The 26866-nt window shown below is 36.2% G+C and overlaps 2 protein-coding genes across 3 annotated transcripts; one reads left to right on the top strand and one right to left on the bottom strand.

Annotated features, from left to right (window-relative positions):
- Window positions 1–9382: 9382 nt before the first annotated feature.
- On the bottom strand, window positions 9383–12590 carry LOC116197502 (histone acetyltransferase of the MYST family 2-like). The gene is made up of 7 exons (XM_031527668.1): window positions 12173–12590; window positions 11762–11850; window positions 11329–11667; window positions 11045–11206; window positions 10656–10749; window positions 10178–10320; window positions 9383–9775 (listed from the first exon to the last, which is right to left on the bottom strand). Exons 1-7 carry the CDS (start codon window positions 12471–12473, stop codon window positions 9572–9574), a joined length of 1332 nt encoding a protein of 443 aa, XP_031383528.1. The 5' UTR covers window positions 12474–12590; the 3' UTR covers window positions 9383–9571.
- An 11130-nt stretch (window positions 12591–23720) lies between these two features.
- LOC116198071 lies at window positions 23721–26472 on the top strand. Of its 2 annotated transcripts, none has more exons than XM_031528383.1 (5): window positions 23721–23791; window positions 23896–24238; window positions 24438–24487; window positions 24561–24613; window positions 24746–26472. In XM_031528383.1, the coding sequence occupies exons 2-5, from the start codon at window positions 23976–23978 to the stop codon at window positions 25019–25021; spliced, it is 642 nt and encodes a 213-aa protein (XP_031384243.1). In that variant the 5' UTR covers window positions 23721–23791; window positions 23896–23975; the 3' UTR covers window positions 25022–26472. The 2 variants fall into 2 exon arrangements, with proteins under 2 accessions (XP_031384243.1, XP_031384244.1); XM_031528384.1 differs by having other exon boundaries at window positions 23722–23798.
- Window positions 26473–26866: the final 394 nt, after the last annotated feature.

Raw genomic sequence — 26866 nt, 5'->3', positions numbered from 1 at the left:
ACAGTATGATTTCGCCACCATTTATATTTAATCAAATAAATTAAATGAAAATGTAATTTGAAGCTATTATATAAGCAAAATGAGAATGTGATTAGTTTATCAAAGGGCAAATTGCATCAAAAATCATCAAATATGCATAAAATTTCAAATCTATCCCTGGCTTCAAACAGTAGAATCAAAATACATGAACTATTGGATAAATTCACATCTACCGTCGGTTAATTTTCCCGTTCAAATTGTTGACATAGCACACATAAGTGGCTGACAGCTCTTATGTGGGAGCTAAATGATGCCACAAGGCAAATCGAGATTGGCTAAGTGACCTTCACATATTTTTTTTATTTAAAATCATTAGGAAAAATTTATAAAAAAAACAAAACTAATGGAGAAAGGGGCAGGGGCTGGCAGTAGGGGCCTCACCGTTGGCCAACACCTTCCCAATTGGGGTCGTCGGTTACTTAAGTTGTCTCTAGCAACCCCAATTGGGCAGATGGTGGCCGGCCTCGAGGCCTCACTTGCCAAAATTGAAAAACCTTCAAATTTTTGAGGTTTTTTATTTCGACTAGTGGGACCTCGACCCAGCCATCACCCCACTCCCAATTGGGGTTGTCGGTGACCTCCATTGTGTCCAGAGACTCCAAATTCGGGGGAGGGGGACGGCCAACGTCGAGGCCCCATTAGCCATAATCGAAAAACCCCCAAATTTGGGGATTTTTCGATCCTGGCCAGTAGGTCCTCGACTCTGGCTATCACCACCACCCTAATTGGGGTTGCTCGAGACAATTGTGGTCACCAATGACACCAATTGGGGGTGGTAGCTAACACCGAGACCCCATCGTTTTAATTTTTTTAAAATTTTTCAAAATGGTTTTAATATATATATATATATATATATATATATATGTAGTGCCTAGTCAGCCAATCTTGATCACCACGGGGCACCATCAACCACGGTTAATTGCCATATAGGAGCCGTTAGCCAAATATGCATGCGACATCAGCAATTTGGTCAAATAAACTAACTAATGATAGATGTGGAACTTACATAATAGTTCATGTATTTTGGTGCTACTTTTTGATTTTGTATTAGATTTGAAATTTCATGCATACTTCATGAATTTAGATGCATTTACCCAATTTTTTATTCTTGCTCATATAATGTTACTACTACTTGAACAATTATTGTTTATCATTTAGTTTGTTTTGAGCATATTTTATATGTTAATTAGTAAGGTTTTTACTATTGAATCCCTCTTTATTATGGAAAGTCAAGTTTATATATATATTATATTTCATAACTTTTTAAGGATAAAATTACTTTGTACTAACAATAAGAATTTTAATTGATTGATTAAAATTTAAAACCACAAATTAGTTGAATATTTTAGACTGATGACTATCACGTATTCACAGACTGCAGTAGCCATTAGCCATATGAATGAGACTCCGTAGCGCGTCTCTCGCACTGGCCAAGCCATGCTTGTGGGAGCGAAGTGCTCCCTCAATTCCCTATCTTGTTCCCAATTCTCTTTTCCGCTTATTTCGTCGTTAGGGTCGCTGAAATTATTGAATTTCGTTTTAGGAAAATCTACATGATTAAAAGGTGGAAATACGTACTCACCCAAATATTAGAAAAAAAAAAGGGTGGAAATATGAGGGTGATCGCAAAATTACAACATTCACGGGCTTAATTATGGCATTTCAAGGAGTACCAAGGGCTGTGAGATTGAAGTTTGGCTGATGCAACTGGTCTCCGACATCTTTTCGTTATGTGGTCAAGCTTGAATATTTTTCCACTATGGTGGCCTCATAGGACCCCGAATTAAGATAGTTGTAGGGCGACAAGGAACGTTGTTGTTAATAAGCCAGTTAGATGATGCACGGTCCTTGAACATCAGTGATACCTTGAAGAGCCATTCTAGCATGTAACGTAAATGAATAGTATAAGCGATTTTATTTCATGGTGATTAAAAAAAGAAAAGAAAGTTCATGGTATATTTTCGGTCATCTATATATATATATATATATATAAAGTTATATCATATGTAATAAATAGGATTAGAGAGGTAAATGCTTATTGATAACAGGGTTAAAAAGGTCAATAACTACGCAATGAATGGGGTTGAAACGGTAAATATTTTTTGAAATAGGGTTTAAAATGTCAATATTTAAATAATATTTACTTCTATATTTAATTTAAATTAATTTAATTTAGAAATAAAAATTTTTAAAAAGAAATTTTACTCGAATTAATTTATATGGGTATTTTTGAAATATATGTAAAAAATTAAATCAGAATTATGTCAATAGAAACATCTTTGTTGTAAAAAAAAGCCCCGGGTAACGTATGGACAAGAAAACCTAGTATTTTCTTATGTTTGTTTCTCCTCATTAATGCACTGTGTAGTCCATGCAAAGCAACCTGAAGTAATGTTCACACCACCATGTTAAATCGCGTTTGCAACTGTTAAGAACAATCTAAATTATGCTTTACAGATGTCTCACCAACATTGTGACTTGAAAATTATCAAAAAAGTGATTATGAGAACCCACTCCAACGGAAAAAAAAATTAAAAAGAAAAAAAAGACACCGCTACTAAATCAAATCTTTTTTTCGGCACTTGCTCTTGTATTCGGAAGTTTAATGGATTCAGACTAACTCAGTTCGAACCGGATTGGCCCATTAAAGGAGTAGAGCTCTTCCAACATAAATTTTTATCATTCACAAGATTCAAAACTAAACTAATCCTTATTGATTACCAAATCAAATCTTAGATGATACATCTATTGCAAAATTATATATATATATATATATATATATAAGACATGAGAAAGTGGAAACTCCTATTCCATTAAGAGGGCTAGAAGTCCAACATACATGGATGTGATTAGGAATCAAATTTTGACTCATAAAGAAGAAAATGATTGAGCCATAATGTATCCCTCAGCACCTTAATTCCTAGAAATTAACCTCCCTGATTCTTGAACAAGTAAAATATTATGATTTTTGTCTCGATTTTTGTGGGTGGTGTCTGCTCTTTAAAAATGTAGTCGTGTTTCAGAAGTCAGCATGCACGACCGTAAAATAGGTCAAACGTAAATTAGGTGGAAAAGAAATATTTCACATGAAATTCAGTCAAATTCATCATTTATATATCCATCTGTAGTTTGGCATTGGAATTTGGTGTGGCATACCAAATTTGGAAGGCTAATGAAACTGTCTAATGACTTGTTATTGCATATATGGCTATAGATTTTTAGATTGTTTACTTCAAGTACTTGTTCAATGTTACGTGATCGTCATCGCTTATGTCATTTGAAAAATCCGTTTGAAACTTATCCTAAAAAAGAAGTAAAAGAGAAAAGATGGTTTGGCGCAATTAAATGGCACATGCCTTTACTTAAGATCTAAGGGTTTTAGGTTTGAATCTCGTAACTAAGACTTCCTTTTTACTCTTTTATTTATCCTTCTATCCATCCCTATACGAAGTCGACGGGCTTTTAAGGAAAAAGTTAGAAGAAAAAGATAAAAATCTCACTGAAATTGAGACAGTGTGGTCAATACAAGTTTCAAATTACACTCGTAGAAAAGAAATGTTGATTGTTGAGACATCCCTTTGACAAGATCTACATTGAGGATTATCTCTCTCGTGCGGGATGTGCTCCATACAAAAGCACCTCCATTACCAAGACTTGGTCATATTAAGAGGTTGTTCATCATCATGTGATTGATTACCATAGACTGAGAAGATTAACCTCACTGAAATTGAGACAATGTGGTCAATACAAGTTTCGAATTACACGCATAGAAAAGAAATGTTGATTGTTGAGACATCCCTTTGACAAGATCTACATTGAGGATTATCTCTCTCGTGCGGGATGTGCTCCATACAAAAGCACCTCCATTACCAAGACTTGGTCATATTAAGAGGTTGTTCATCATCATGTGATTGATTACCATAGACTGAGAAGATTAACCTCACTGAAATTGAAACAATGTGGTCAATACAAGTTTCAAATTACACTCATAGAAAAGAAATGTTGATTGTTGAGACATCTCTTTGACAAGATCTACGTTGAGGATTATCTCTCTCGTGCGGGATGTGCTCCATACAAAAGCACCTCCATTACCAAGACTTGGTCATATTAAGAGATTGTTCATCATCATGTGATTGATTACCATAGACTGAGAAGATTTACCAAAAAATACGTTCACATATATAAAATCTGTCTACTATGACAATATAGGTAGATTTAGTCCGCTCGGAGCAGTTGACTTGAGCTTGATTTTGGAGAGGGCGGAAGATTTCGAGGAAAAAGAAAACTGATCGTGACTGGTACATTGTAGGGTAAATTACAAAAAAAAAACCCAAATTTTGTAAAATGTCTCAATTTTATCCTAAATTTTGTTTTGTAATAAAAAAAACCATAAGTTTTCTAAAATGTCTCAAAAATGACCTCCGTTATAACTTCCGTCAATTTTTGCTGCTGATGGTGGGTCCCTTTAACAGTCCACATAGGTCACACGTAGGCAAAAATTGACGGAAGTTATAACGGAGGTCATTTTTGAGACATTTTAGAAAACTTATGGTTTTTTTGTTACAAAACAAAATTTATGACAAAACTGAGACATTTTACAAAACTTGGGTTTTTTTTTGTAATTTGCCCTACATTGTATGTAAAAATCATCGAACAATCAACGAGGGTATAGCGCAGTAGTATAAGAGATTTCAATTTCGATACTCGTTGTGGAACTATTTGTATTCCTTTATTAGTAACTAGTCGTGAAGCCCGTGCGTTGCACGAAAAATTTTACCAATTTAAAAAAATTATAATTAAAAATTTAAAAGAAAATTTGCTTGGAGAATCAAAAGTGAAACAAAAAATAATAAAACTAACAAACAATAGAAGAACTTACTTTTTGAGAGTTTCTATATAGATGTAGCAATACCTTTCGAGAGATGAAATTCACATCACCAATCTTGAAAAAGAATGTGAAAAAAAAAAAGCAAAAAATTAGAGAAAAATAAAAAATGAAAAATTTTGATAAAAATGAGAGAAAAATTAAAGCATAAATTTAATCAACTCACTTGCATCTAGAGAAAGACATAGTTTCGCGAACTCGCGTCTAATTATAGACATATTCCTTAAGACCTATTTATGTGTGATAATTCATATTTATAATTATAATAGAAAATATAGATATACATAAAATATAATCTGATTTGTTTTTTATTTTTCGATGAACAAATCTGATTTGTTTTTTGAAAATAAAATATAATTTATATATATTTATAAATATTATTTAATCTATTTTTAAAAATAGATATCTGCAAAAACATATAATTCATATGTACTTTTTCTTATTATATATACTAAAGATTGTCCACATAACCATATATTAACATATTTTATATTATGTATGAATATATGCTAATATATATACTTATTTTTATGTTAATATTTATTTATAAATTTTAATTTATATTTTAAAAAATTGAGATTATTAAATAATATTTCTACATATAATAAATCTTCTCATATATTTCAATTACATTATATTGTACAAATTAAAAAAAATTAAAGAAATCAAGAAATTAGATTTTGTGATGAGATATCTTAAAAAATATTTGATATTACAAATAATTCCGAAAATAAAAAATTAAATAAATCTAGAAAATTCCATATATATCTATAGAATATTATCTTATCTATTTTTAAAAAATAAATATCTATAAAATAATATAATTCATGTATATTTTTTCTTACTATATATACTAAAAGTTGTCCACATAACCAAATATTAATATATCTATATTACACATGAATATTTAATAATATATACTTATTTTGATGTTAATATTTATGTGATAAATATTATTTTTTATTTTAAAAACTTCAAGATTATTAAATAATATATAGATTATAAAAATTAAAAAAATCAAGAATTCATATTTTATAATGAGATATCTTTTAAAAATATTTTTTCTTAAAAATAATTCCAAAATTTTAAAAATTTGTAAAAAACCTATAAAGTTCCATTTAGAAAATTCATATTGCATTCAACGAAGATCATCGTATTATCTAAAAGATGTTATGGTATTTGGTTTTATTAAATGAAATATTATTTCACAAGATTTTGTTGCTAATTTTATAATTTGGTATAATTTAAAATTTTTAAAAACTCAAAAAATAAGAAACTTTTATTCAGAAATATAACGTTTTAAAACCATCTGGGATGAAATATTAACTTTCATATTAAAAAAATCAATATTATTAAATAATATATAAATTATAAAAATTAAATAAATTAATAAATCATATTTTATAATGAGATATCTTTTAAAAAATATTTTATTAAAATAATTCCGAAAATTAAAAAATTTAATAAATCTAGGATGTCCATTTAGAAAATTCATATTACCTTCATATTGCCCTCGATTGAAGATCACCGTAGTATCAAAAAGATTTTATGGATTTTTTATTTTTTTTAAATGGAATATTATTTCAGAAGATTTTGTTGTTAATTTTATAATTAAATATATTTTAAAATTGGGCAAATTACACAAAAAACCTAAATTTTGTAAAACGTCTCAATTTTGTCTTAAATTTTGTTTTGTAACAAGAAAAACCATAAGTTTTCTAAATTGTCTCGAAAATGACCTCCGTTATAAATTCTGTCAATTTTGCATACATGGACGGTTAACTTTAGACATAAGTTAATAAACAAATAAGATAGGTTAAATAAAAAACTTCAAATTTTCAAAAAAGTCTCAATTTCATTATAAATTTAATATGTAATGAAAAAACCATATGTTTTTGCTTTAAAGTCGGCACTGGCTAGCATCTCCTCTCATGGACCATTTATGAGAAATTTTTAAAATATGTATTTTTTAAATTACAAATCAAAATTTGGAAAAAAACTGAGACTTTTCTAAAAATTTAAGTTATTTTTGTAAAGAAAAGATAAGATGATCAGATGATGTGTAAATTTTGTGGGTCCCGTGAAATCCACGTAGGCAAGTAGACGGCAAACTTAACGGAATGGTAACGGGAGGTCAAATCTAAGACGGTTATCAAAACATGTGATTTTTTTTGTTACAAAACAAAATTTAAAACAGAACTGAGATATTTTACAAAACTTAGGTTTTTTTGTATAATTTGCCCTTTAAAATTTTAAAAACTCAAAAAATCGAGAAATTTTCATTTAGAAACGGAGCATTATGAGGCCATCTGATGGGCCCATCTCATATCTTGCTTTCATAGATACATAGATATATATTTTTTTACTTTCTTATGATAAAAATAGTTCAAGAAAATAATAAAAATATATAACTATATCTATAAGAAGGCAAGAGTGAGGACAAAAAATTTCATTTAGAAGCGGAGCATTATGAGGCCATCTAAAATATTTATTAAATAATATAAAAATTATCAAAATTAAAGAAATCAATCAGATTTTATGATGAGATATCTTTTAAAAATATTTTTTATTAAAAGTAATTCCTAAAATTATAAAATTTAAAAAAAAACCTAGAAAGTCCATTTAAAAAATTCATATTGCCTTTAATTGGATGTCACTATAGTATCCAAAAGATTTTATGGTATTTTCGATTTTTTAAATGAAATATTTCTTTTGAAGATTTTGTTACTAATTTTATAATTAAAAATAATTAAAAATTTTGAAAACTCAAAAAACTGAGAAGATTTCATTTAGAAACGGAGTATTCTGAGGCCATTTGGTCAGGTCCACCTTGAATCTTATTTATATATATATATATATATATATATATATATATATATATTATGATTTCTATTTTATTGAATTAGATATTGTAGTTTTACCCATTGGGGCTCTTATTAGCATTTTATTTCCACTAGCCTGTAAAACGTCTTTTTTCTTCTAAGTTAGTCCTTCAATTATCCATATTATGGCACCAATGCAAGATGGGGCATTACAAAAAATATTACCACTAGCCAAGTCATGTGAAATTTAAATTGATCTCATTTGTTTTCAAATTTATAATAGCCAAGAGTTATTTTTAGCCCTGATTTATGCATTTCTCGCTATTAAACCTCTTGCATACGCTTCACGTGTGCTCAATTGCTTTTGCCTCAATAACAACATTGTTTCAGTAGTTCAACTCAGCGTGCTTCCCAAGTATCGATGCAAAAGCACTTTCTATTGACGAGCCCGAGTTTGAGAAAGATATGGAATCTGCCCGGGCACTTTCAGCTGCGCTTACAACTGATTTTGATGGTTTCTCGGTTCAGACTGATGAAAGTGCAGCAACTATTCCTAGTACAGAACAAGGGAGAACCCGGACACTGACCCTGAAATGTTAAAAGGGAAACTGTGTTGCCACTCAAACACCTCAGAAACTGTTGATGAACATGCTTAAACGGTAAAAGAAGCTGTAGATACGAGAAAAGTAGAGATGAATGAGAGGAGTAGAGAGTTTTTCTAAGAAGAGACCGATGATGCAGTTTCTCGCTTCAAGGAAGGAGCTTTTGACTTCCATTCGTGCAGAATGAAGCAGCTGTACCGAAAAGTGAAACAGCAGAAGAGACAAACCAGCGATAGCTTTCATCGATTCTCGGTCTATTATCTTGCTCTGCAGGGTGAATAATCTGGGAGCAGGGGGATGAAGTTTTACCACTTCTCAGTGCAGAAAGCACGCTCAGAGGCTCGTTTTAGAGATAGAGATGGATCTTCATAGTCAGCCCAAGTTATCGTCCGAAGTACCTGATCAGATGGAATGGATGTTTGGTTTAATTGGCGCCAAGTTGTCTCGTCTGGAAAGTACCTGTGACGCCATATTTCCCACAAAGTTGGCAAGTTAAATGTACAGTGCAACCAAGAGGGAGAATTTTACCGAGCTGTATCATTTTGCTGCATCACCCGCCATCTCGGTTCGTGTATCATAAAGCATTTGCTTTGATCCAATTGCCCAAGTGACCCACGTACAAAACCGAATACAGTGACCTGCAGGATTGAGTTTCACATTCCTGACTTCTTCTGTTGTTGGATAATTACTTGTAGCTCATTGATGTTAAGATCTCTCTACTTTGTTTTATGAAAATCAGAGCTCGTACTGATTTTGAATTTCTATTACTCCATAATTACGGCTATGTTGCTAATAAACCTATTGACATAGACGTTAGGAGAGGAAGTTGGTAATTGCCACGCTGAGGAGTTACACACACCCCTTCTGTGTTTATCATGGCCAAGCCAAGCCAGGCTTTCAGAATGATTGTTAAGAACCGGATTTGTTCACGGGAGCATCCAATCAATATCTATAACATAATAGCCGATTCCGAGCAAGTGCTGAGAAATCCGAGACAAGTGATGGAAGCAGAAGTACTTAAAAAGGCTTGAAGAGATTGAATCAACACCATATAAAAGCAAACACTGACTACATTAGACGTTTGAAGGGACCAATCCACTTTTCTGGTCCAGAGACTATCCAAGTTCAGAACCATCCGTTATCGCTGCTACTGCCGGCAGCATACATATATGTACAACCAGAATTATGCTACAAGTCAAAGAAGTAGAACACCCAGTGACCTTTTAACCTTGCTCCCTGTAGGGAGTCCATATCAATTTGCTAACATCGACCTCGAGGCCGCCTCGACCTGCTGCCTTTAAGTGGCGATCCAACACTTTCGGGTCTGCGCAGATTACGTGCTGTCCCTTCCGATACTGAATCAAATCGAGACTCTGAAGGGTGTTCAAAATGTCATCAGCTTTTATAGCAGTCATGTCACTGAGCTCCTGCATGATATGGCAGAGCAAAATTGATCAAAGTGCACCAAAGCATTTACAACTTTGTTTTCATTAAGTATTCTATCATATCAAAACACTCTCTTCCAACCAAATAAGTCATCTACTCTTGGTGTCTCTGGTCAAGTAACTGCGGCAGCTATGAAGCCCAATGTCCAACATAGCTGGAAATTTTGAAAGAAAGGAAAACAGAGAAAACTTCTATTGGCCTTCCCAACAACAAATCATGAATTTCCTGAACAGTACTTCATCCTACTCGTTTTATTTGTCCTTCAGGGGTAACTTCATTCAAAGAGTTTTATCAATTACTAAGTGCAACCCTATGCTATGTGAGGGATGCTCCCTACACTACTGAAATTCAAGCAGAAGCAGAATTGGGAAGGGGAAGCCTACCTTGATAGATATATTGCCTTTGTGTTTTTTCAAGATGTCCAAAAGAACACGTGTCCAGTATCCCTTGTAGCTCAACAGCCCAAGGTCAGAAAGGGGCCTTTCAGGTGTGCCGACCTTGCCTTCCTTCTTGGAAAGCTCATATGCTGTTACATATCAGGAAATTGATTAGCAAATGTTTTTTCCTACTTTTTCATTAAGCAAGCGACTTTTCCTGATTTCAGATATCAAGACAAAGAAACTGTAATCCCGAAATTAAAAATCCGGTGCCATCTTGATATGCTGAACGTTAGAACAGCAAGCACTAAAATCACTTCTGCAGAGTGTAGAAAAGAGAATATAATGAACTCTGGTGCCATCTTGATATGCTGAACGTTCGAATGGCAAGCACTAAAATCACTTCTGCAGAGTGTAGAAAAGAGAATGCAATGAACTCTAACAAAGCAAAAGCCAGTAGCAAAGGGGATCGTAGAACTCTTACAAAATGCTATAAGAAACTTCCCGTAGCCTTTTCTTTGATAAGGAGGAAGTGTGAGAATGCAAGCTAGATTATACGATTCTTCCGAATGTTTTTCCTACATCAAGAGATTGAGGATAGTTAGGTTGATTACGTCCAGGACTTTCATCGAAATCACGAAGTCTAGAGATGAAGCATCCTTGTTCTATACTCAAAATTTCAAACCTGAGGACATAGTTGCCTTACAAGAAATGTGAAGAACTAGATAGGTTCTCTAAAAATCCAGGGTGCAGGATATCATCCATAGTACATTGGTCTAGTAGCTATAGTACATTGAGTTGATTGAGCAAATAAAATTTGCAGTATTTCCAGCAAGCTGCAAATTAGCAAAATCACAGGAAGATCCTCATTACCTTCGAAAAATATCCAACCATGTGGCATCCACGATCATCACATTCACATAATATGTAGAACAGAAAGAGATCAACGTCATAGTAAAGAGTCTTGTGATCAAGAAACAATTTTGCCAAATAGCAAAGATTCTGCCCATAAACCTTGTTCTTTTTGCCATCAACCTGCAAATATGAAGTCAAAGAAGGATAATCGTGACCATATGATTCATGGAAGGAAGATAATGGCATTGAACTCTCGACCTGAATGAATTAAATTCACACTGGCACCAGTTTCCAGAACACACCTCAAACATTGACAATGTACCACTTCGATATATTTCATCACCGGGGGGATGTTTAAGATCACACTTCCTCATGTGCCTCTGAAGCTGTTCCTTGCGCTTCATGAAATTGAGGCAAAACTCACAAAAGTAGAGCTTAGAGCAGTCATTGTACTCCGGCGGGAAGGGAGAGAAGTACCACGTTTCTATTTCATATCTGCCAAGCTCGATCGTAGCAATATTTTTTACTTTTGTGAACTCTTCATGTTCGCGCAAACTGGCAGCATCAAGTTCCTCATGGCCTTCCACATGGGTCTCATCAATCTTTCGCTTTTGGTGTCGCGTCATCTTCAACCCAGTCACCTGCAAAACCAATCGAGTGTAATCAGAGTTCTTGAAGAACTATTAAAAGCAACGAACCAAAAAGTGTTCGACTTGTGCTTGGAAAATTTCCAACCTTGTCCTCCACTTTCTCATCAACAACAGTCTCCACTGAATCAAGATCAAGTTGCTCAAGCTTCACCCATTCATCAAGCCTCCTGTTGACTGCCAAAACAAAACAAATGGAAAAAGATTACAAAAACCGGCCCTTTTCTGTGACCATAGGGAACAAATTCGTTAATCGAAATCAATTTTACATCTTTTCTATATCAGTGAAGATTATCGAATGAAATTAGCGAACCCTCGAAACCCTAAACCCCCAATTAAGCATGTTTGCGTCCAATTTCTCCTCCTCCAGAATTTTCCACTTTAAAACCCTAAAATCCAAACTAAAGCGTAAATCCTAACGAGAATTACCCAAATTTACAAGAAATTATCGGGGCGGAAGTAAATTGCATGACTGAATTAGAGATCCAATCCAACTCACATTCAGTGTAATGGACGTAATACTCGTAATCGCAGAGGCCATTAGGGCCCAACTTCCGCCGCTCGATGACCTTCACGGGGTGGTACTTCCCGTCCCGCCAACGACACATGACGCGAGTGCCGACCTCAAGCGGGAGCATACTCGCCTTCCTCCTTTTGGACGCCGCATCGGGCTCTGTCACGGTTCCGTTGGATTGCTTCGCCGGGAGAGGGGGCATGCCGTCAGCGGCGATCGACTTCAGATCGACAGCGGCGGTGGCCGAGCCGTTGTCCTCGCTCTTCGGCGGGTCTATCGAACCCATCGGTCGTCAGAAAAGGAAGCTCCGAAAGGAAATGTCGGTTCTCGGGGGAAAATGGGCTGAAGAGATTTAAGTCGGCGATTTCGTCCGAAGACTCGAAATGGGAGGAGCGTTCATTCGTTCTTGTGGGTAAATGGATCCAAGATTTGATCTTGAAGTCGGGTTTGGTTCTCGTGGGAAAATGGATCCCGGTCCGTGTCCCATAAAATATTCAGGCCTTGTTTGGATTGTAAGTTAAAAAATTTTAATTTTAATTTTAACTTTAACTCAACATATTACACAACAAAAATACACGTTTTTCAAGTCAAATTTATACTTCCATCTCATTTGTCATTTTCCACAATCAAAATCAAAATCAAAATTAAAGTTATTTTAACTCTAAAACCAAACGCACCGTCATTGTTTTTTGTTTTTGGAAAATGACCCAAATAATCACAAACCTTATACTTTTTTTAAAGTATTATCACGAACTAATTTTTTTTTATGAAAAATACACTAATTATCGATCCGTTATAAGTTTTACCATGCCGTTACGATCTCCGTCAATTTTAACCGGGCATGCTGACTTGCATTGACGATGACCTGTAACGCACGAAGATTGGCTACGTAGGCAGCTACACCTCTGAAATCATTATAAAAATTAAAAAGAAAAAAGGAAAAGGGGGAGGAGGAGAAGTCTCTGCACACACAAACATCATCATCTTCTTCTCCCCTCCATCTTGTCCGTTCGACTACACGCTCCTCCACCGCCGATCTCCACTTCCGACAAGTCTCAACATATACCCTTTGTATAGCCTTCTTTCACCTCTGCCACCTCCATCACCATAGCGTCGACCATCCCTTCCTCCATTATATGCTTTTCCTTGCTATCACTACCATCTTCCTTGTAGTCGCCGCTAATCTTTTCTTCCATCACAGTCCATTTCTATCACCATCATCTTCTTCTCCCTCTACTTTAGACCATCACCATCCTCACCTTCCTTCTCCTTTATCACCCCTTGAGCTCTATTGTTGCTGCTCCTCCCGCCACCTTCACATTGTTGCAGCTAATACCTAGCTCCTTCCCGAGCTGTTGCTTCCTCCTACGAACTCTTTATGCTACTGTCTCCCAAAGTTGTTGTTGCCACTCCACTCCCTACCAATATGGTGCCCTTGGACAGCCCGTAACGAGCTCATTTCAAGGCGTTTCCGAGGTTCACATGGCTCATGCCATCCCGTTGTCTTGGTGCAGATACTTGCCAGAAGTGGAGGATTATCGGAGGTAGAGAGGCGTGTAGTTGATCAAAGGAGATGAAGAGGAAAGGAAGATGAGGATGGTGGCACATAGAGTCCTTTTCTAAAAAAATTTATAATGATTTTTAGTAATAAAATTTATGTGGGACGTACATACCGAATCTCTGTAAGCCACATGTCACCATCAATGCCATGTTAGCATGTTCGATTAGAATTGACGAAGATTGTAACGACATGGTAAAACTTATAACGATTGATAATTTGTATATTTTTTATAGAAAAAAATTAGTTTGTAATAACACGTAAAAAAAGTGTAAAGTTTACGATTATTTGGGTCATTCCCTTTTTTTTCTCCATAAAAAATGACGTGGCAAATATTGAGAAATATCTAATACTTATCTAGTATCTAATAGTATCTATCTAATACTATTCATAAAGGGAATTTGCTGAATTGTAACTGTTTTTGAAATCTGGCTAATGTTTCCACATAAAATATATATATATAAAAGATAAATAAAAATAAATATCCCACAAATCCACGCGGGCCATGTCTCTCTTTTTCTTCTATTACTCTTCCGTTGGACCCTCCTTTATCAATCCTCCATAGTTGCTCCGGCTCCCAAACCTACCGGCCTTCTCCATATCCCGGTGGTCTTCTCTGTAGATTCTTTTAGTCAAGTAAACATCGAATTCAATTTCAGCTCTCCACTTCTCTTCCAATCCTCAACCGGTGCTTTTCCTCTGAAATCACCCCATCTTATCCACCTCGTCGTTGGCCGTGCCTTCGATTTTGCATCACCGCAACCGCTGGTAGCCCTTCCCCTCGCAGCTCAGTATTCGAGTAAAAACGGCTTCGATTTCTACCTTATAATTATGAAATTAGGGTTCAGTTCTTCCCTCCTTTACAACTCCTAAGCCACCGATGTTCTCGATAGCGAAGGAAAAATCGCTTCTCGATTTCCCGAATCTACAGCTCCATTGTCGTGCTGACACGGTCACGAGTCATCTCAAGTGACTATACCCCTATCCCTTGGTGACTCTCGCTTGGGATTTCTAGGGCCTAGGAATGGAAAATTTAAATTTTTTCAATTTCGTTATATTTTGTCAATTTATTGATTTAATGATAAAATTCTAGTTTCTTCTATTTTAAATAATCTATACTTCATGTCATTGGATATGTAGAACGATGAATTGAAGCCACTTATTTGCAAGAACTGATAAAATAAAGCTGACTAAAGTGCTTTGGTTGTTTAACTGACTAAATGGATATTTCTCATCAAAAGATGACCTCTTACCGGTGCAAAGAAGTTAACAAAAGCATAAGTTGTTTCTTCATATGTTGTGCTGCACCATTGGGGAAAGAATGTATTTAGTTTCTTCTTTTATTAAATGTTGACGTTATGATGTTAACAGAGTATGCTTTTTTGCAGTTCCTCTGTATATAATTTGAATTACTACTACTTCTGATGAGCTGCTTTTGTGATGATGCATACATGACTTTTGCTTCAGGTTTTTAGCACATTCAGCTTTTATATATTGTTTTTATGTACTATATCTTGGTTTGTCTTTCGGGTGAAGTTAAGAGTTCAAAATTTAGAGACATCCATGTGGATGAACAAAAAAAGGCACAAAGCCCATCTTGTCCCCTTGGTACAAGCTTAGTGCTTATCGACTGTCAATTTGTTAAAATCGATGCTAACGATAACTTTTCCTTAAAAAAAACATTATCTTGAATTTTTACTCTTTCCATAGATCTCCAACCTAAGGCTTCCCATCTAACGCTTGAACACTAAACTCTCCGAGAGTCGGTGCCACCAAGAACAAGAGATATGTTTTGTGTTTCAAAGTACGACAATAGTTATACTTATTTCTTAGCATCCCATTCTTCCGGCTTTGCTCAATGTAAACTCATTATAGATTACTAATGTTGGTGAAACATATTTCACTGTAAGATATCATTTGAATAATAATCAATCAGTACAAGCGCGCATATGATTGCTTTCGCACTTGGGAGCAAACTCGATTTTGGGATTAAAAGTCAAAACATCACAGATATTGTCTTTCATAATTTAATAGTTTCACTGGTCTAGATGAAAATAAATAAATACAACCAGTACTAGCTATAAGATTCTTAAAGACCATATATAGCTTACAACATGCCTAGCACTTTATTTCGGCATTTTCATTCAAGCAGATGTTGCTATTGAATTACAATATGCAAGACTGCAATGTTTTGGACTGTTAATCCATTATCAAGTTTGCTCTTAGGCCCCAAAGCAATCGTGCACACGTGTAGCGCATGTGTGAAGGCTAGTATAAATAAATACCGTAAAATAATTTATAAATTATCAATAATAGGAAATTCTTATATTATTCTAATTGAAAATTAGTAGCACCGAACAATCTCTGTAACCATACATTATATATTTAATCATATATGATTTGCATATGTAATTAATAATGAAATCTCCACAAGCATACATATTTAAGAACAATCTACATAACCATAAAAAACTTTGCTCCTACACATCACAAACTTCTAATTCCTACCCATCATAAGTCATTCATTACCTGAACTCGTACCAACATCATGGAGTGCCAATTGCAAATTCTTAGTCTTCTCAGCGCAATCCTTTGTGAATTATCGCTTCCAACTGGTAGAATGAGAATCAATAACTATATTAATAAGGAAAAACATTACAGCCAATTGATAATGACATTCATCAAACCAATATCACCATCAATCATGTCCAACAACATATACCATATCCAACAAATATACCATATCCAACAAATAATCATCTACTTTGTGCATCAACAAACAACTATATATCAAATCAATATTAACATAAAAATATATCTAACAAACAACCATTTTAGCTTTGAAATTGGTTTTCTATAGCAGGCTATACAGTGTCAACAAATTGTCATAAGATGACAACATAAACAAATTAAAGTAATATTGGTAAGTGTAGATTCATTTTAGTTTGCCCATCTAATACTACATCAAAATATATAAAAACATCCAAATTATGTATGAAACTTGTATGGATATATTTCACTTACTTGGGATTCCATTTTTCATAACACTATTCATGAAGGTTTAATATTTCTTCTCACGGTCTCAACCATCAACTTTGTCTCTCGGACGTTAACCACTTTCATAAATCTTTCTTCTGCCTCCGTGAGCAAACAAGCTAGCTCTTTGGCCTCCACACGAAAACCGAACTTTTGCTTCCTCGGTTAAAACATTTTCCCGAGCTGCTTCTTTAGTGCAGATAGCTTCTATTTGCTCAGCATGTTTAGTATGAACCTCTTCAAGTACTTCATGGAGGGCCGATTAAGCTTGGCTTCCCTTTTTGAACGACCCAGTACCATCCAATCTTGCTTGGGTCATCCCATATCCATATCCCCCTAATCTTTCGTACTTGTCGAGGCCAAACACTTTAGTATACATCTCATTTTCCAAATCGAACCTTTCTGGAGTCGTGTAAGTAGTTCCAATTGTGGACATCCATTCTTCAACCCTCTTTAACGCTTCTCCTTATATTTTTTTGTTATAAGTTAAATCCATGTTGAACAATAATAAAGTTGATAAAAAAATAAAAATATCATGTAATTTAATCGATATGTATCATTTTGTTGCTAGAAGTTGTTGCGCATTTTCAGTTAATGATCCATCACGGTGCTTGTGGTGGTATGAAAACTACTTCAAACGTGAGGGTTCTCAGTTATGGTTCTCAACCTATTTCAAGAGAAAATAACATTTGTTCATCTTGCATTAAGCGATAATAAAGACGAAAAATAAATATTGATATATGTGATAATTAAATCCTTACAAATTTTGATGCGAGAAGTATACTCCGTGTACCCAGCGATGTGTTGCTAGCGCACCTTTTTCCTTGATTCTTTCACATTAGCTTACTTTCTCTATTAATATAATTAACGACACAAACATTATACTAATTGAAAAGCTAGTCCCATTGCTCATTACAAGTAATGCATATGTGCCCCCAATATATGAAAAATTGAAATTATGAAATTATAGCATTTAGCCTGTGTACACCATAGCTTGTGGTGTTTGCCAATGCTTAACCAGCCACTTCCATTGATCTTCAACGAATCTAGATGTAGGTTTGCATATATTTATTCAATTGGATGGGCTTGTTCAAGCAATGGATTGAAGTGTGTAGTCTTCAATGTTGATGTATACCTGATGAAGTTTTCCTACATATCGAATGATGTCATTGTCCTCCACCATATCTTGGAAACTAACTTTTTCTATACATAACAATATAAAAGATAGTGATTATTTACAATACGAAATTATTCAAGAAACATTCCAATATAAAATATAGGGAAAAGTATAGAAATCCCCATTGTGCTTTGCGGTTGAGACAAATATCACCACATTCTTCTCCCAGAGACATATAACACCATGTTCTTTACTCCGTCAGACATAGGGGGTACACCGTTAAATTTCTTTTCAATAGACCATTTTGCCCTCAATACGTCTTTAAGCCATTTTTCAATTATTTTTTTCTCTTTCGTTTTCCAATCTGAGAACCAGCTTTAGGGTAAATATCGAGGGAAAACTTAGACTGCTGAAATAGGGCAAAGCTTCTCCTGCTCAGCGATTCAGAAGGGAACGAGAAAGCTACCTCTAAAAGGACTCGACGAGGCTGCCGTGAAGGTTTAGGACAAGGAGAGGTTCCCCGATCAAGAATCGGTGGACTTCGGCACAATGAATTTCAGTAGAGGTAATTTCACTTGAATCCGAACTTGATATCTTTAATCACATTCCGCTTAATTGAACTAAGAACGCTGCCAAGCTAATCTCGATTTTACAAGTTGTGTTATATATGTCACTGAGCTGATCTTGATGGAGGTGAGGAAGAGGAAGAAGGGGAAGACTACTAACATATGCTGTCTCTCCCTCTCGGTGGCTATGTTGTTCTTGTTATTGTATGATGCTTTCGTTGTTCTCTTGATTTCTGTTTTTTCTTTGTGGATGTTTCTTCTGTGCTTGACTGTGTAATAATCGGTAAGAAAGTTGTTGTTCATTGCAAGTTACAACAATTTGTTTCGGTAAGAATGTTGTTGTTCATGGAGCTCAGGTGAAGTTTGTGTTTCGATTTTCTGTCGTCTGCTTATGCCTTTTCATTGAGCTTCGAAGGAAAATCAGATGTTGATGTGGAAAACGGTATATTGTTATCTTCAAAAACTAAATATTGTCTGCAGAACACAAATGTTGTCGATGTGAGATCGACTTTCGTAACATCAATAACATGAATACGCACTAAACCTTGATCCCAGCTATATGGAATTTGTGCGAGACATTAAACTGCTGATTTTTTGGCACCAGAAGTCCTTTGCTTGGTTTCTTGATCAGAACAGTTCTTAGCCAGCCTTTAAGTTTTTTTTTTACTAATAGCAAAGACATGATAGTTTCAAAGGAAATTTCATCTCGTATTGAAGCTTCATAAATTGGGATAAGAGTATCAAGCAATGAATACATTCAAAGTCGAAACTTTCAGATCACTCTATTGTGAAACTTTCATTAGTAACTTACTTTTTCAAACCTTCTGCATGCGGTACTTTTGCTCTATACTTGTTACTGTGCAAGCACGTGAAAGTTGGCCTCCTGCCCTGCGATAGGAGTGTTGATGAAGTTATGCATTTGTATGAGACCCCATAAAAAAGAGCAAGAGGGATTCGAGAACTCGAAGGGCCCTTCAAAAGTATAAGAGCAGTCACTACTTGATGCTTTTCTTGGCTTTGTTCGGTGCTTGTATGATAATCAACGATGTGGTCTTCACATCGTTGGAACACGTCGCCCCATTGTTGTTTTATGTTAGGACAAATCGCACTCTACGAGGGTAATTTTGGAATTTAGAAATATTTTATTTTAAAAAAAATAAGTTTCTAACTGCAAAACTAATGGAAGTACCCCTATGTTTGACGGAGCAAAAAATAGGGTGTCATATGTCCTTGGAAAAAGGACAGTGTGCTATTTGTCCCAACCGCAAAGTAAAGGAGGGATTTTTGTACTTTTCCCTAAAATATATTTATTATGTACTCCTTATATGAACTATCTGCTATAGTTTATTCGGCACATATTTGGGGAGAAGCCTCCAACGTTTGGTATTCAAAGGGCATAGTGAGCCAGTCTGAGCAAGTGTTCCAAGAAATTTAGCCAACTTCAATGCTTTTTTCCCTATGTGTTGATCGTGTTCATTAGCTTCTACTAGTATACGAGTTCTAGGAGGAAGATTTCATATGTCATCCATATGTGTAAGCACTTCTCCTCGTAGACCCTGCTAATTAAACATATTAGAGGTATATAGCATATAACATGTGTCAATATATTAAATTTTAAATCGAGCAAACAATACCAATTGGAGTTGCAGATACTTCTTCCACTAGTTACATCGAAGTTTTCTATCTCTATCTCATAGTCTCACATCCGTACGGGTACTTCCCAAGACATTAGAACCTGTGGAGGAACCCATCGAGGAAAATCGTACACCTCTTAATGTTCGACCTTCGGGAGCCTTATTGACCAAAATACAAAATGAACCTACAAAATATAACCCCAAAAGACCGTCAACATATTGACGTTTTGCTACTGTGTGTTGTCATACGTGTTGGCAAAACATGTCAGCATATTATCTTTTTGCTACTGTGTATTGTCATATGTGTTGTCAAAGTGTGTCAACAAATTATCATTTTGCTATTGGATGTTGTCAAAGGTGTTTCCAAATTGCGTCAAGGTGATGTATCAGAAAAGTAATTTCAGTACCCACTAAATCTAAATAAATGAACATTAATTCTCAATTTGAAAACACAAACGGTAAAATGAGACTCTTTTTTCTTTTGAGAGGAAGACGAAACCCTTTTTCCTTTTCCAAGAAAGATGAAACCCAAACCTCAGGAAAAATACTAAAAAATACTCGGGGAATAGACCGACGACGGGCAGACGGGGAGCTCTGAGGGGTATAGTCATTCATATGTTAAAGGCAGCAGAGCAACCATTTGGATTGTTAATCCATAAGCGAGTTTATTCGTAAGCTTGAGAACAACGATTTGGACTGTTTAATCGATATTCGATTTGCTCCCAAGCTCAAAAGCAATTGCACAAGCGCGATTGCTAGTATAATTGAGGAGTACCACGGACAATAATTCGAATTTGATGAACTTAACGATTGAGTATTAAAGTACATTTTAGTAAGTAGAATGTACTTCTCACCAATAAAATAAAATGTACTAAACTATCTATCCTCACCGTTGTTATTAAGAGTGAACAAAAGTGCCTATAAAAAATAAAGAATGAACAAATGCCCCGTTTCTTTGCAAATCGAATGTATGGCTCTGATCTGCAAGTTTCGGTCATCCCTGAAAAACGAAAAAGCGAAGTCAAATTTCATTTCAAAACGATTATAATGGAAATTCATCAACAATAATATGGTGACATACTCATTTACGAAAGTAGAACGATTTTGTGTTTATACTCCTGTTCTCCCATGCATTGTTCCATTGCGGACCATGATTTCAGTTGTTGACATTGACACCCCTCTAGATAGAGCCACGTATAATTTTCCATGGCTGAATACATGATCCGAGAGGAGAATTCCCACATTTAGAATGGTTTGTTCTTGTGACTTGTTTAACGTCATAGCAAAACTCAGTCGGACATGAAATTGCTTACTCATCATCTGAAAAGGCATATTAACATTTTCTAGAGTCTTCAAAGAAATCCTTGGTATGAATACCCAAGAGCCCCTAAATTGTCCACTTAAACCTCAGCATATAGTACATTCCTCAAGAAATCCAAACAAATGAATCTTGTGTCGTTGCATAATCCTGGTTTAGGATCTATGTTTCTCTAGAGCATTATTGGAGCTACCTTTTAAGAGTCAGGCAATGGCGGAGACATGCCTGCTGGAGATATGGAGTTTATGAACTCAGGCTGGTAGAGGTCTTTAGAATCACTGATAACTTCATCGAAAGAGTAGAAATTGTGATCTTCACCCAGAATGATCTGTATAATCTTATTGTTTAGGTTGTCCACTTAGGGTTGGTTGGGGCCAAAATTGCACGGCTCCCAAAGTACGACGGCTGTTACAAACGCAATTGAATATCCGATAATATTTCATCGATCAATTTATTAATAGATAGATCATTCTCCCAGGCCACTGCCATGAATGACGGAAGCTCGATGAAATCACATGCATTTGTAGCCACTCAACCATCACCAACTTCCAATAAGAAATCCAAAAAGCCTTGATCCAAACGTGACCTCATATTCTCTGACAACTATAGCACACGTACATGTTGCCAAAGAGGTAAGCATTTCAAGGACGCATTTATTGTTTCTGCTTTGGTGCCTCTAGGAACAACCGCTAGGACTTGCCGAAAATCACCATCAAGTATGACGACCTTACCTCCGAATGGGGCGTTAACTTCATTGACATCCCTCATTGTGCGGTCTAGTCCCTCGAAAACGCAACGATGTGCCATTGGTGCTTCATCTCATAACACAGCTATACACCATGTTACAGATCAGCAAAATGAAATTGCTTACTACTAGTGCATGATGAGGAAGCGTCTGGATTTAGGGAAAGCTTAAACCTTGAATGCGCGGTCCTTCGTCTAGGGAGTAGAGTTGTAGTTATCCCCAAGGTTACTGTTGCCAATGCTATACCTCCATTTTTTCAAATAGTGGCTAAGATAGCTCGATATAAAAAAAGTCTTCCTAGTCCCTCCCGATCCATCAATAAAGGAAATCGCATATGCCTCATGTTCAACACTGCTCGTTATCGACCCGAATGCATGTAACTGACCAGTATTCAAATGGCTTACTACGTTAATATCATCTTCTGGAATCCGTACGAGGAGCTTATTCGTTATAATGCGGGATCGCATTTGCTGCTCTTCGAAAGCCTCTGTGTGTATTGGTAGATCGTAATCACGAACTGACTTGTCATGCTGTTGTAGGAGAACATTAACGTCATTCAATAATTTGCATTCCGTAACGGAAGTACTTCTATTGGAGGAGGGTAGTCTTCAACCAAAGAATTATGGAACTCATAGCATAAATTTCGAGCTCCAGTTGGCCGCGAGAATATCGGAATGGTCATAAAAAATCTACGAAGTGCCGATGACCTACGAAAAGAAAAAACCTCTAGCAAACACTTTCGAATACTGTCATCTTGAAAATATGTAGGATGTGACCATATCATCATATTTAGAAAGATTAAAATAACTTTTAATAAATTCTCCACTTAGCACGAGTATAATTTTCAAATAAAAGTTTGATCTAAAATCGCGCATAGTGCCGGCCTTTTTTATAGTCTTTCTAAGAACTAGACAATTAGCATAAGTATAATTTTCAAACATAAAATTCGGTTTAAATCGTTGCGAAACGTTGATTCCTCTATAGTATTATCTATACTTATATCTTCTATACTATTATAAATTCAGGAAAAATATTAACTTTCACTTTTCTAAAAGCTAAAATATTATAATTTTATCTAAATAACTTCTCAATTTCATATGTTACCTCTCTGATCCTCATTTCTGCTCTCCTCTCTCTCTCTCTCTCTCTCTCTCTCTCTCTCTCTCTCTCTCTCTCTCTCTCTCCCTCCCTCCCTATCTCCTCGCGTTTTATCCGGCCCAACTTTCATTTGCTCTTTTTTCTTTTCTTATTATTGTTTTTAGTCTTCATATATAATAAACTTTCCAAAAAAAATATTCGCAGAATCCCTTGAATTTGCTAAATCGATATTTCGACATTATTTAAAATTAAATTTTTTTTTAGAATTTTACTATTACGTAATTTACGTCATTCACTGGTCCGTCTATAACGATTTGGGCAAGCATCTAGTATGATCAAAAGGGCCCAAAAAGAACACCCACCGAAAAAATAAAGCCCAATCCGAAATCCAATTTCCCACCCGACCCGACCGAGCGAGCCCATATAGGAGAGACAAAACACCCCAAAAAACAAAATAAAACCAAACCAAGCCCCCTTCTGTCCCCCTCCGTAGTCCCATCCCGCTCCCGCCGGTAGCTGAAGTCTGATGAAGGTGAAAGGTTGATTGATCAGGGAAGGGATATTTCTGCTGGAATTTGAATCTCGCCAGTGGTTTTCTCTGATTCAGGTTCCCTATTTCTTGTGAATAATTTATAGGTAGTATGCTCGGTGTTGCAATTACGCAGAGGTTACAACAGCCCGGGACTGTGGAGTGAGCAAAATTGTTGGTGAAAGCAATGCTGTGCGCCCATAAGAAGTGGGCTCGTCTGTTGAAGCAGTACCCGCTGACACGAACAGGAGGATGTTACTGTTACTCCTCCTCCGGTAGCAACAATGGCAGCAAAACGGGAAGCGCCACTGGCCATTCCGAAGATGGTGGTGGCAAGAACAGTTCGAGCTTGAGCAGCTACAATGAGACATATAAGAAGCTCGACAGTCTCGATTTCACGACTGCTGCTAAGATTCTATTCTCCGAGCCCCCAAAGAAGAAGAGATTCGGGTCTGCTCTCATTCTAGTTTTGATGCTCTTTAGACCAAATTATTCATCAATGGTCTTGCTGCTTGATCTTTTCCTTTAGTTCGAATGAGTTTCCAAGACATGTCCTTTTTTTTATTTTTTTATTTTTAATTTTGGTATACTGATCCGACAGCCATAGGGACACACTCTTAAATTGTATATATCTTTGTGACTTGTTCAGGTTCGACTTTCATCTTGTGCAGTTCTTCTTTGCCTGCATGCCTTCACTGGGTACTTCCATAGCTTACGTTCCTTATATTGTTTCTTGGGGCTGCTTTCTAAGAGAAAATAGATGCTTGAACAGCTGTTTACCTGGTGGCTCAGTATGCTCGCTATGAGATGAGAAAAATGGAAGCTGTAAGTCTCCCTCTCTTCGACTGATGACTTTGCCTGCTCTGTTTCGAATGCCAATGTGGTGCAGTCCTTCTACTTTCACCTTCATTGTTGGCCTCGACATTGATTGTCATGTTCGCGGATTTTGTGCATCAGGAACAGGAGGAGAAGAAGAAGCAACAAGAAGAAGAGGAGAAGGCGAAAGCTGTGGAACTGGAAGCTGCTGAGCAAGAGAAAGAAGCCGGGGCCAAAAGAGAGATTCAGGAAGTTAAAGAGAGATTGGATAAACTGGAACAAACCGTAAGAGATGTAGTCGTTGAGGCAAAGAACAAATCTCCTACCAGCTCTCTTAAAAAGGAGGACGCTGCTGTCGGTAAACAAAGCCAAGAATCACCTGGCTCCGGTGCCTCCAACAAAGGATCAGAACCCTGAATTTCTTCAGAGAGAACACATATAACCAAGGAGGGGATAAGTAGTTCAGAGCAAGTTCCTGCTTCTTCCAAAAAGGATCTGTGAGCCCAAGATCTAAAAGGGAAGACCTCACAGGATTAGGAGAGATGAATCAAGTTTTCTCTTTGACAATGAGGTGTTTCTCATCAGGAATTCAACTGATATGGTACACAATGTTTCACTCACTCCTTGGAGTTAAGAGCTGTCCCATATGCAATTTAAATCTTGCTACAGGATTGTGTAAACGAGTCTTGGCTCCATGTTCAATGGGCAACCAAGTTGATTCTTCCTGTGCTAAAGAAAAAGGTGGATTTGCTTATTCATATTGAACTAGCGGAATTCGTTTCATTGGTCAAAGTGTCTGAAATGGCCATTTTCAGTTCTCGTTTATTGTCATGTTCCATATTAGGGGTTTGCATGGGTAATTGGAAGCGGTAAGCACCTACCCTAATATGGGTAGATTATTGGTGTTAAAATTAAGCATCAGTGTCCTTCCTCTCTGGGAGAGAGGAAGGACACTGAAGATGATATATTGACCAACTTTGACAAGGATCTTGGGGTTCCATTAAGTTCTGCTATAGATTACATAGTTCATGTTGGGTATGTGCTTCATTTGGTTACTGTTTTCCCAGTAATTCACTTGGCAGACTGGATGCCTTACTCTTCGAGGGCTCGAGCCCGCTGGTTGAGAGCAGGAAGAGATCCTTGGCACTAACAGGAGTGCTTTCGCTTCTTACATACATAGGATCAACCATGGGGCCAAACATTTGGACCGCCTTCAAATTCACGGGAGCTACTGCAGCTCTATCATTGGGCTATATTTTCCCATCTCTTGTTGCCTTAAGATGGAGTCCCCAAGGTGCAGGTTTGAGCGCCGGAGAGAGAATCCTGTCTTGGGTAATGCTAGTACTCGCGATCATAGTTAGTGTAGTTCGAATCATTGGGAATGTATATGGCACCAGAAGCAAATCGGAATGATCTCATTACTTGGAGAGTTTTAGATCAGTTGCTTATATATAATGTTGTCTATGCGGCTCGTCATCTCTGGATGTTTTGCACTTGGGCTTATACGGCTGGTCATCTGTTGGAAGTTCTGCATTCTTGGGCTTCTTGATGCACTCGAGAGCTAATGACAGCATGAATTCTGGATAATTGTGAAAGAGCTACAAGTGAGCAGAGCTGTGTTCATGAAGACCGCGGCCCCCTCGACTTCGAAGATGAAGGCCTGACAGAGCACACCTGTGCGCGCTCATGCCATTTGCTTTAGAGGTCGGAAGAGTTGAACTGTAATTATACACCCAGCAACAACAGTTCTTTTTCTTTCTTTGAATCTCTGTTAAATGATTCCTTAACCTATTCTTTTCCTACATTATCATCTTATTCGGAGCAGAAATGAATAACAGAGAACTCGCTGTTGGTACTTTGGATCTGTCTATTTGTATGCCCTAAAAATACTTGTATCTTCATGACACAATCAGTCCGAAAAGCTTTCCTTTCCTTGTATATCTGTTCTGTGCTTCCATGTATATTAGCCATCTAGAGTTTGGGGTTCCTGATATCATGACGCCCAACAAACTGTTGAAACATGTGGTGGCGAGGCGGATCTATGAGCAATTTTCATCGATTTTGTAATCAAAATCAATGCGTTAAACAATTTTAATGTGACAGCTTAATCTCAAACTGGTAGTTTATGGGATATATGAATGCCTGCTCCTGCTTGTACACGCACATATCAAAAAGCATAATTAGTCTCTTCTCATAATTAAGTTTACATGTGTTGACATCCCATCCCTAGGTTCCCCAACAGGATCATAGTATCCAGCAGTA

This window comes from Punica granatum, chromosome 2 (assembly GCF_007655135.1).
Source record: "Punica granatum isolate Tunisia-2019 chromosome 2, ASM765513v2, whole genome shotgun sequence".
NCBI classification, from domain to species: Eukaryota; Viridiplantae; Streptophyta; class Magnoliopsida; order Myrtales; family Lythraceae; genus Punica; species Punica granatum.
The sequence above is the reverse complement of the archived record's forward strand: the minus strand, read 5'-3'. Positions and strand labels throughout refer to the sequence as shown.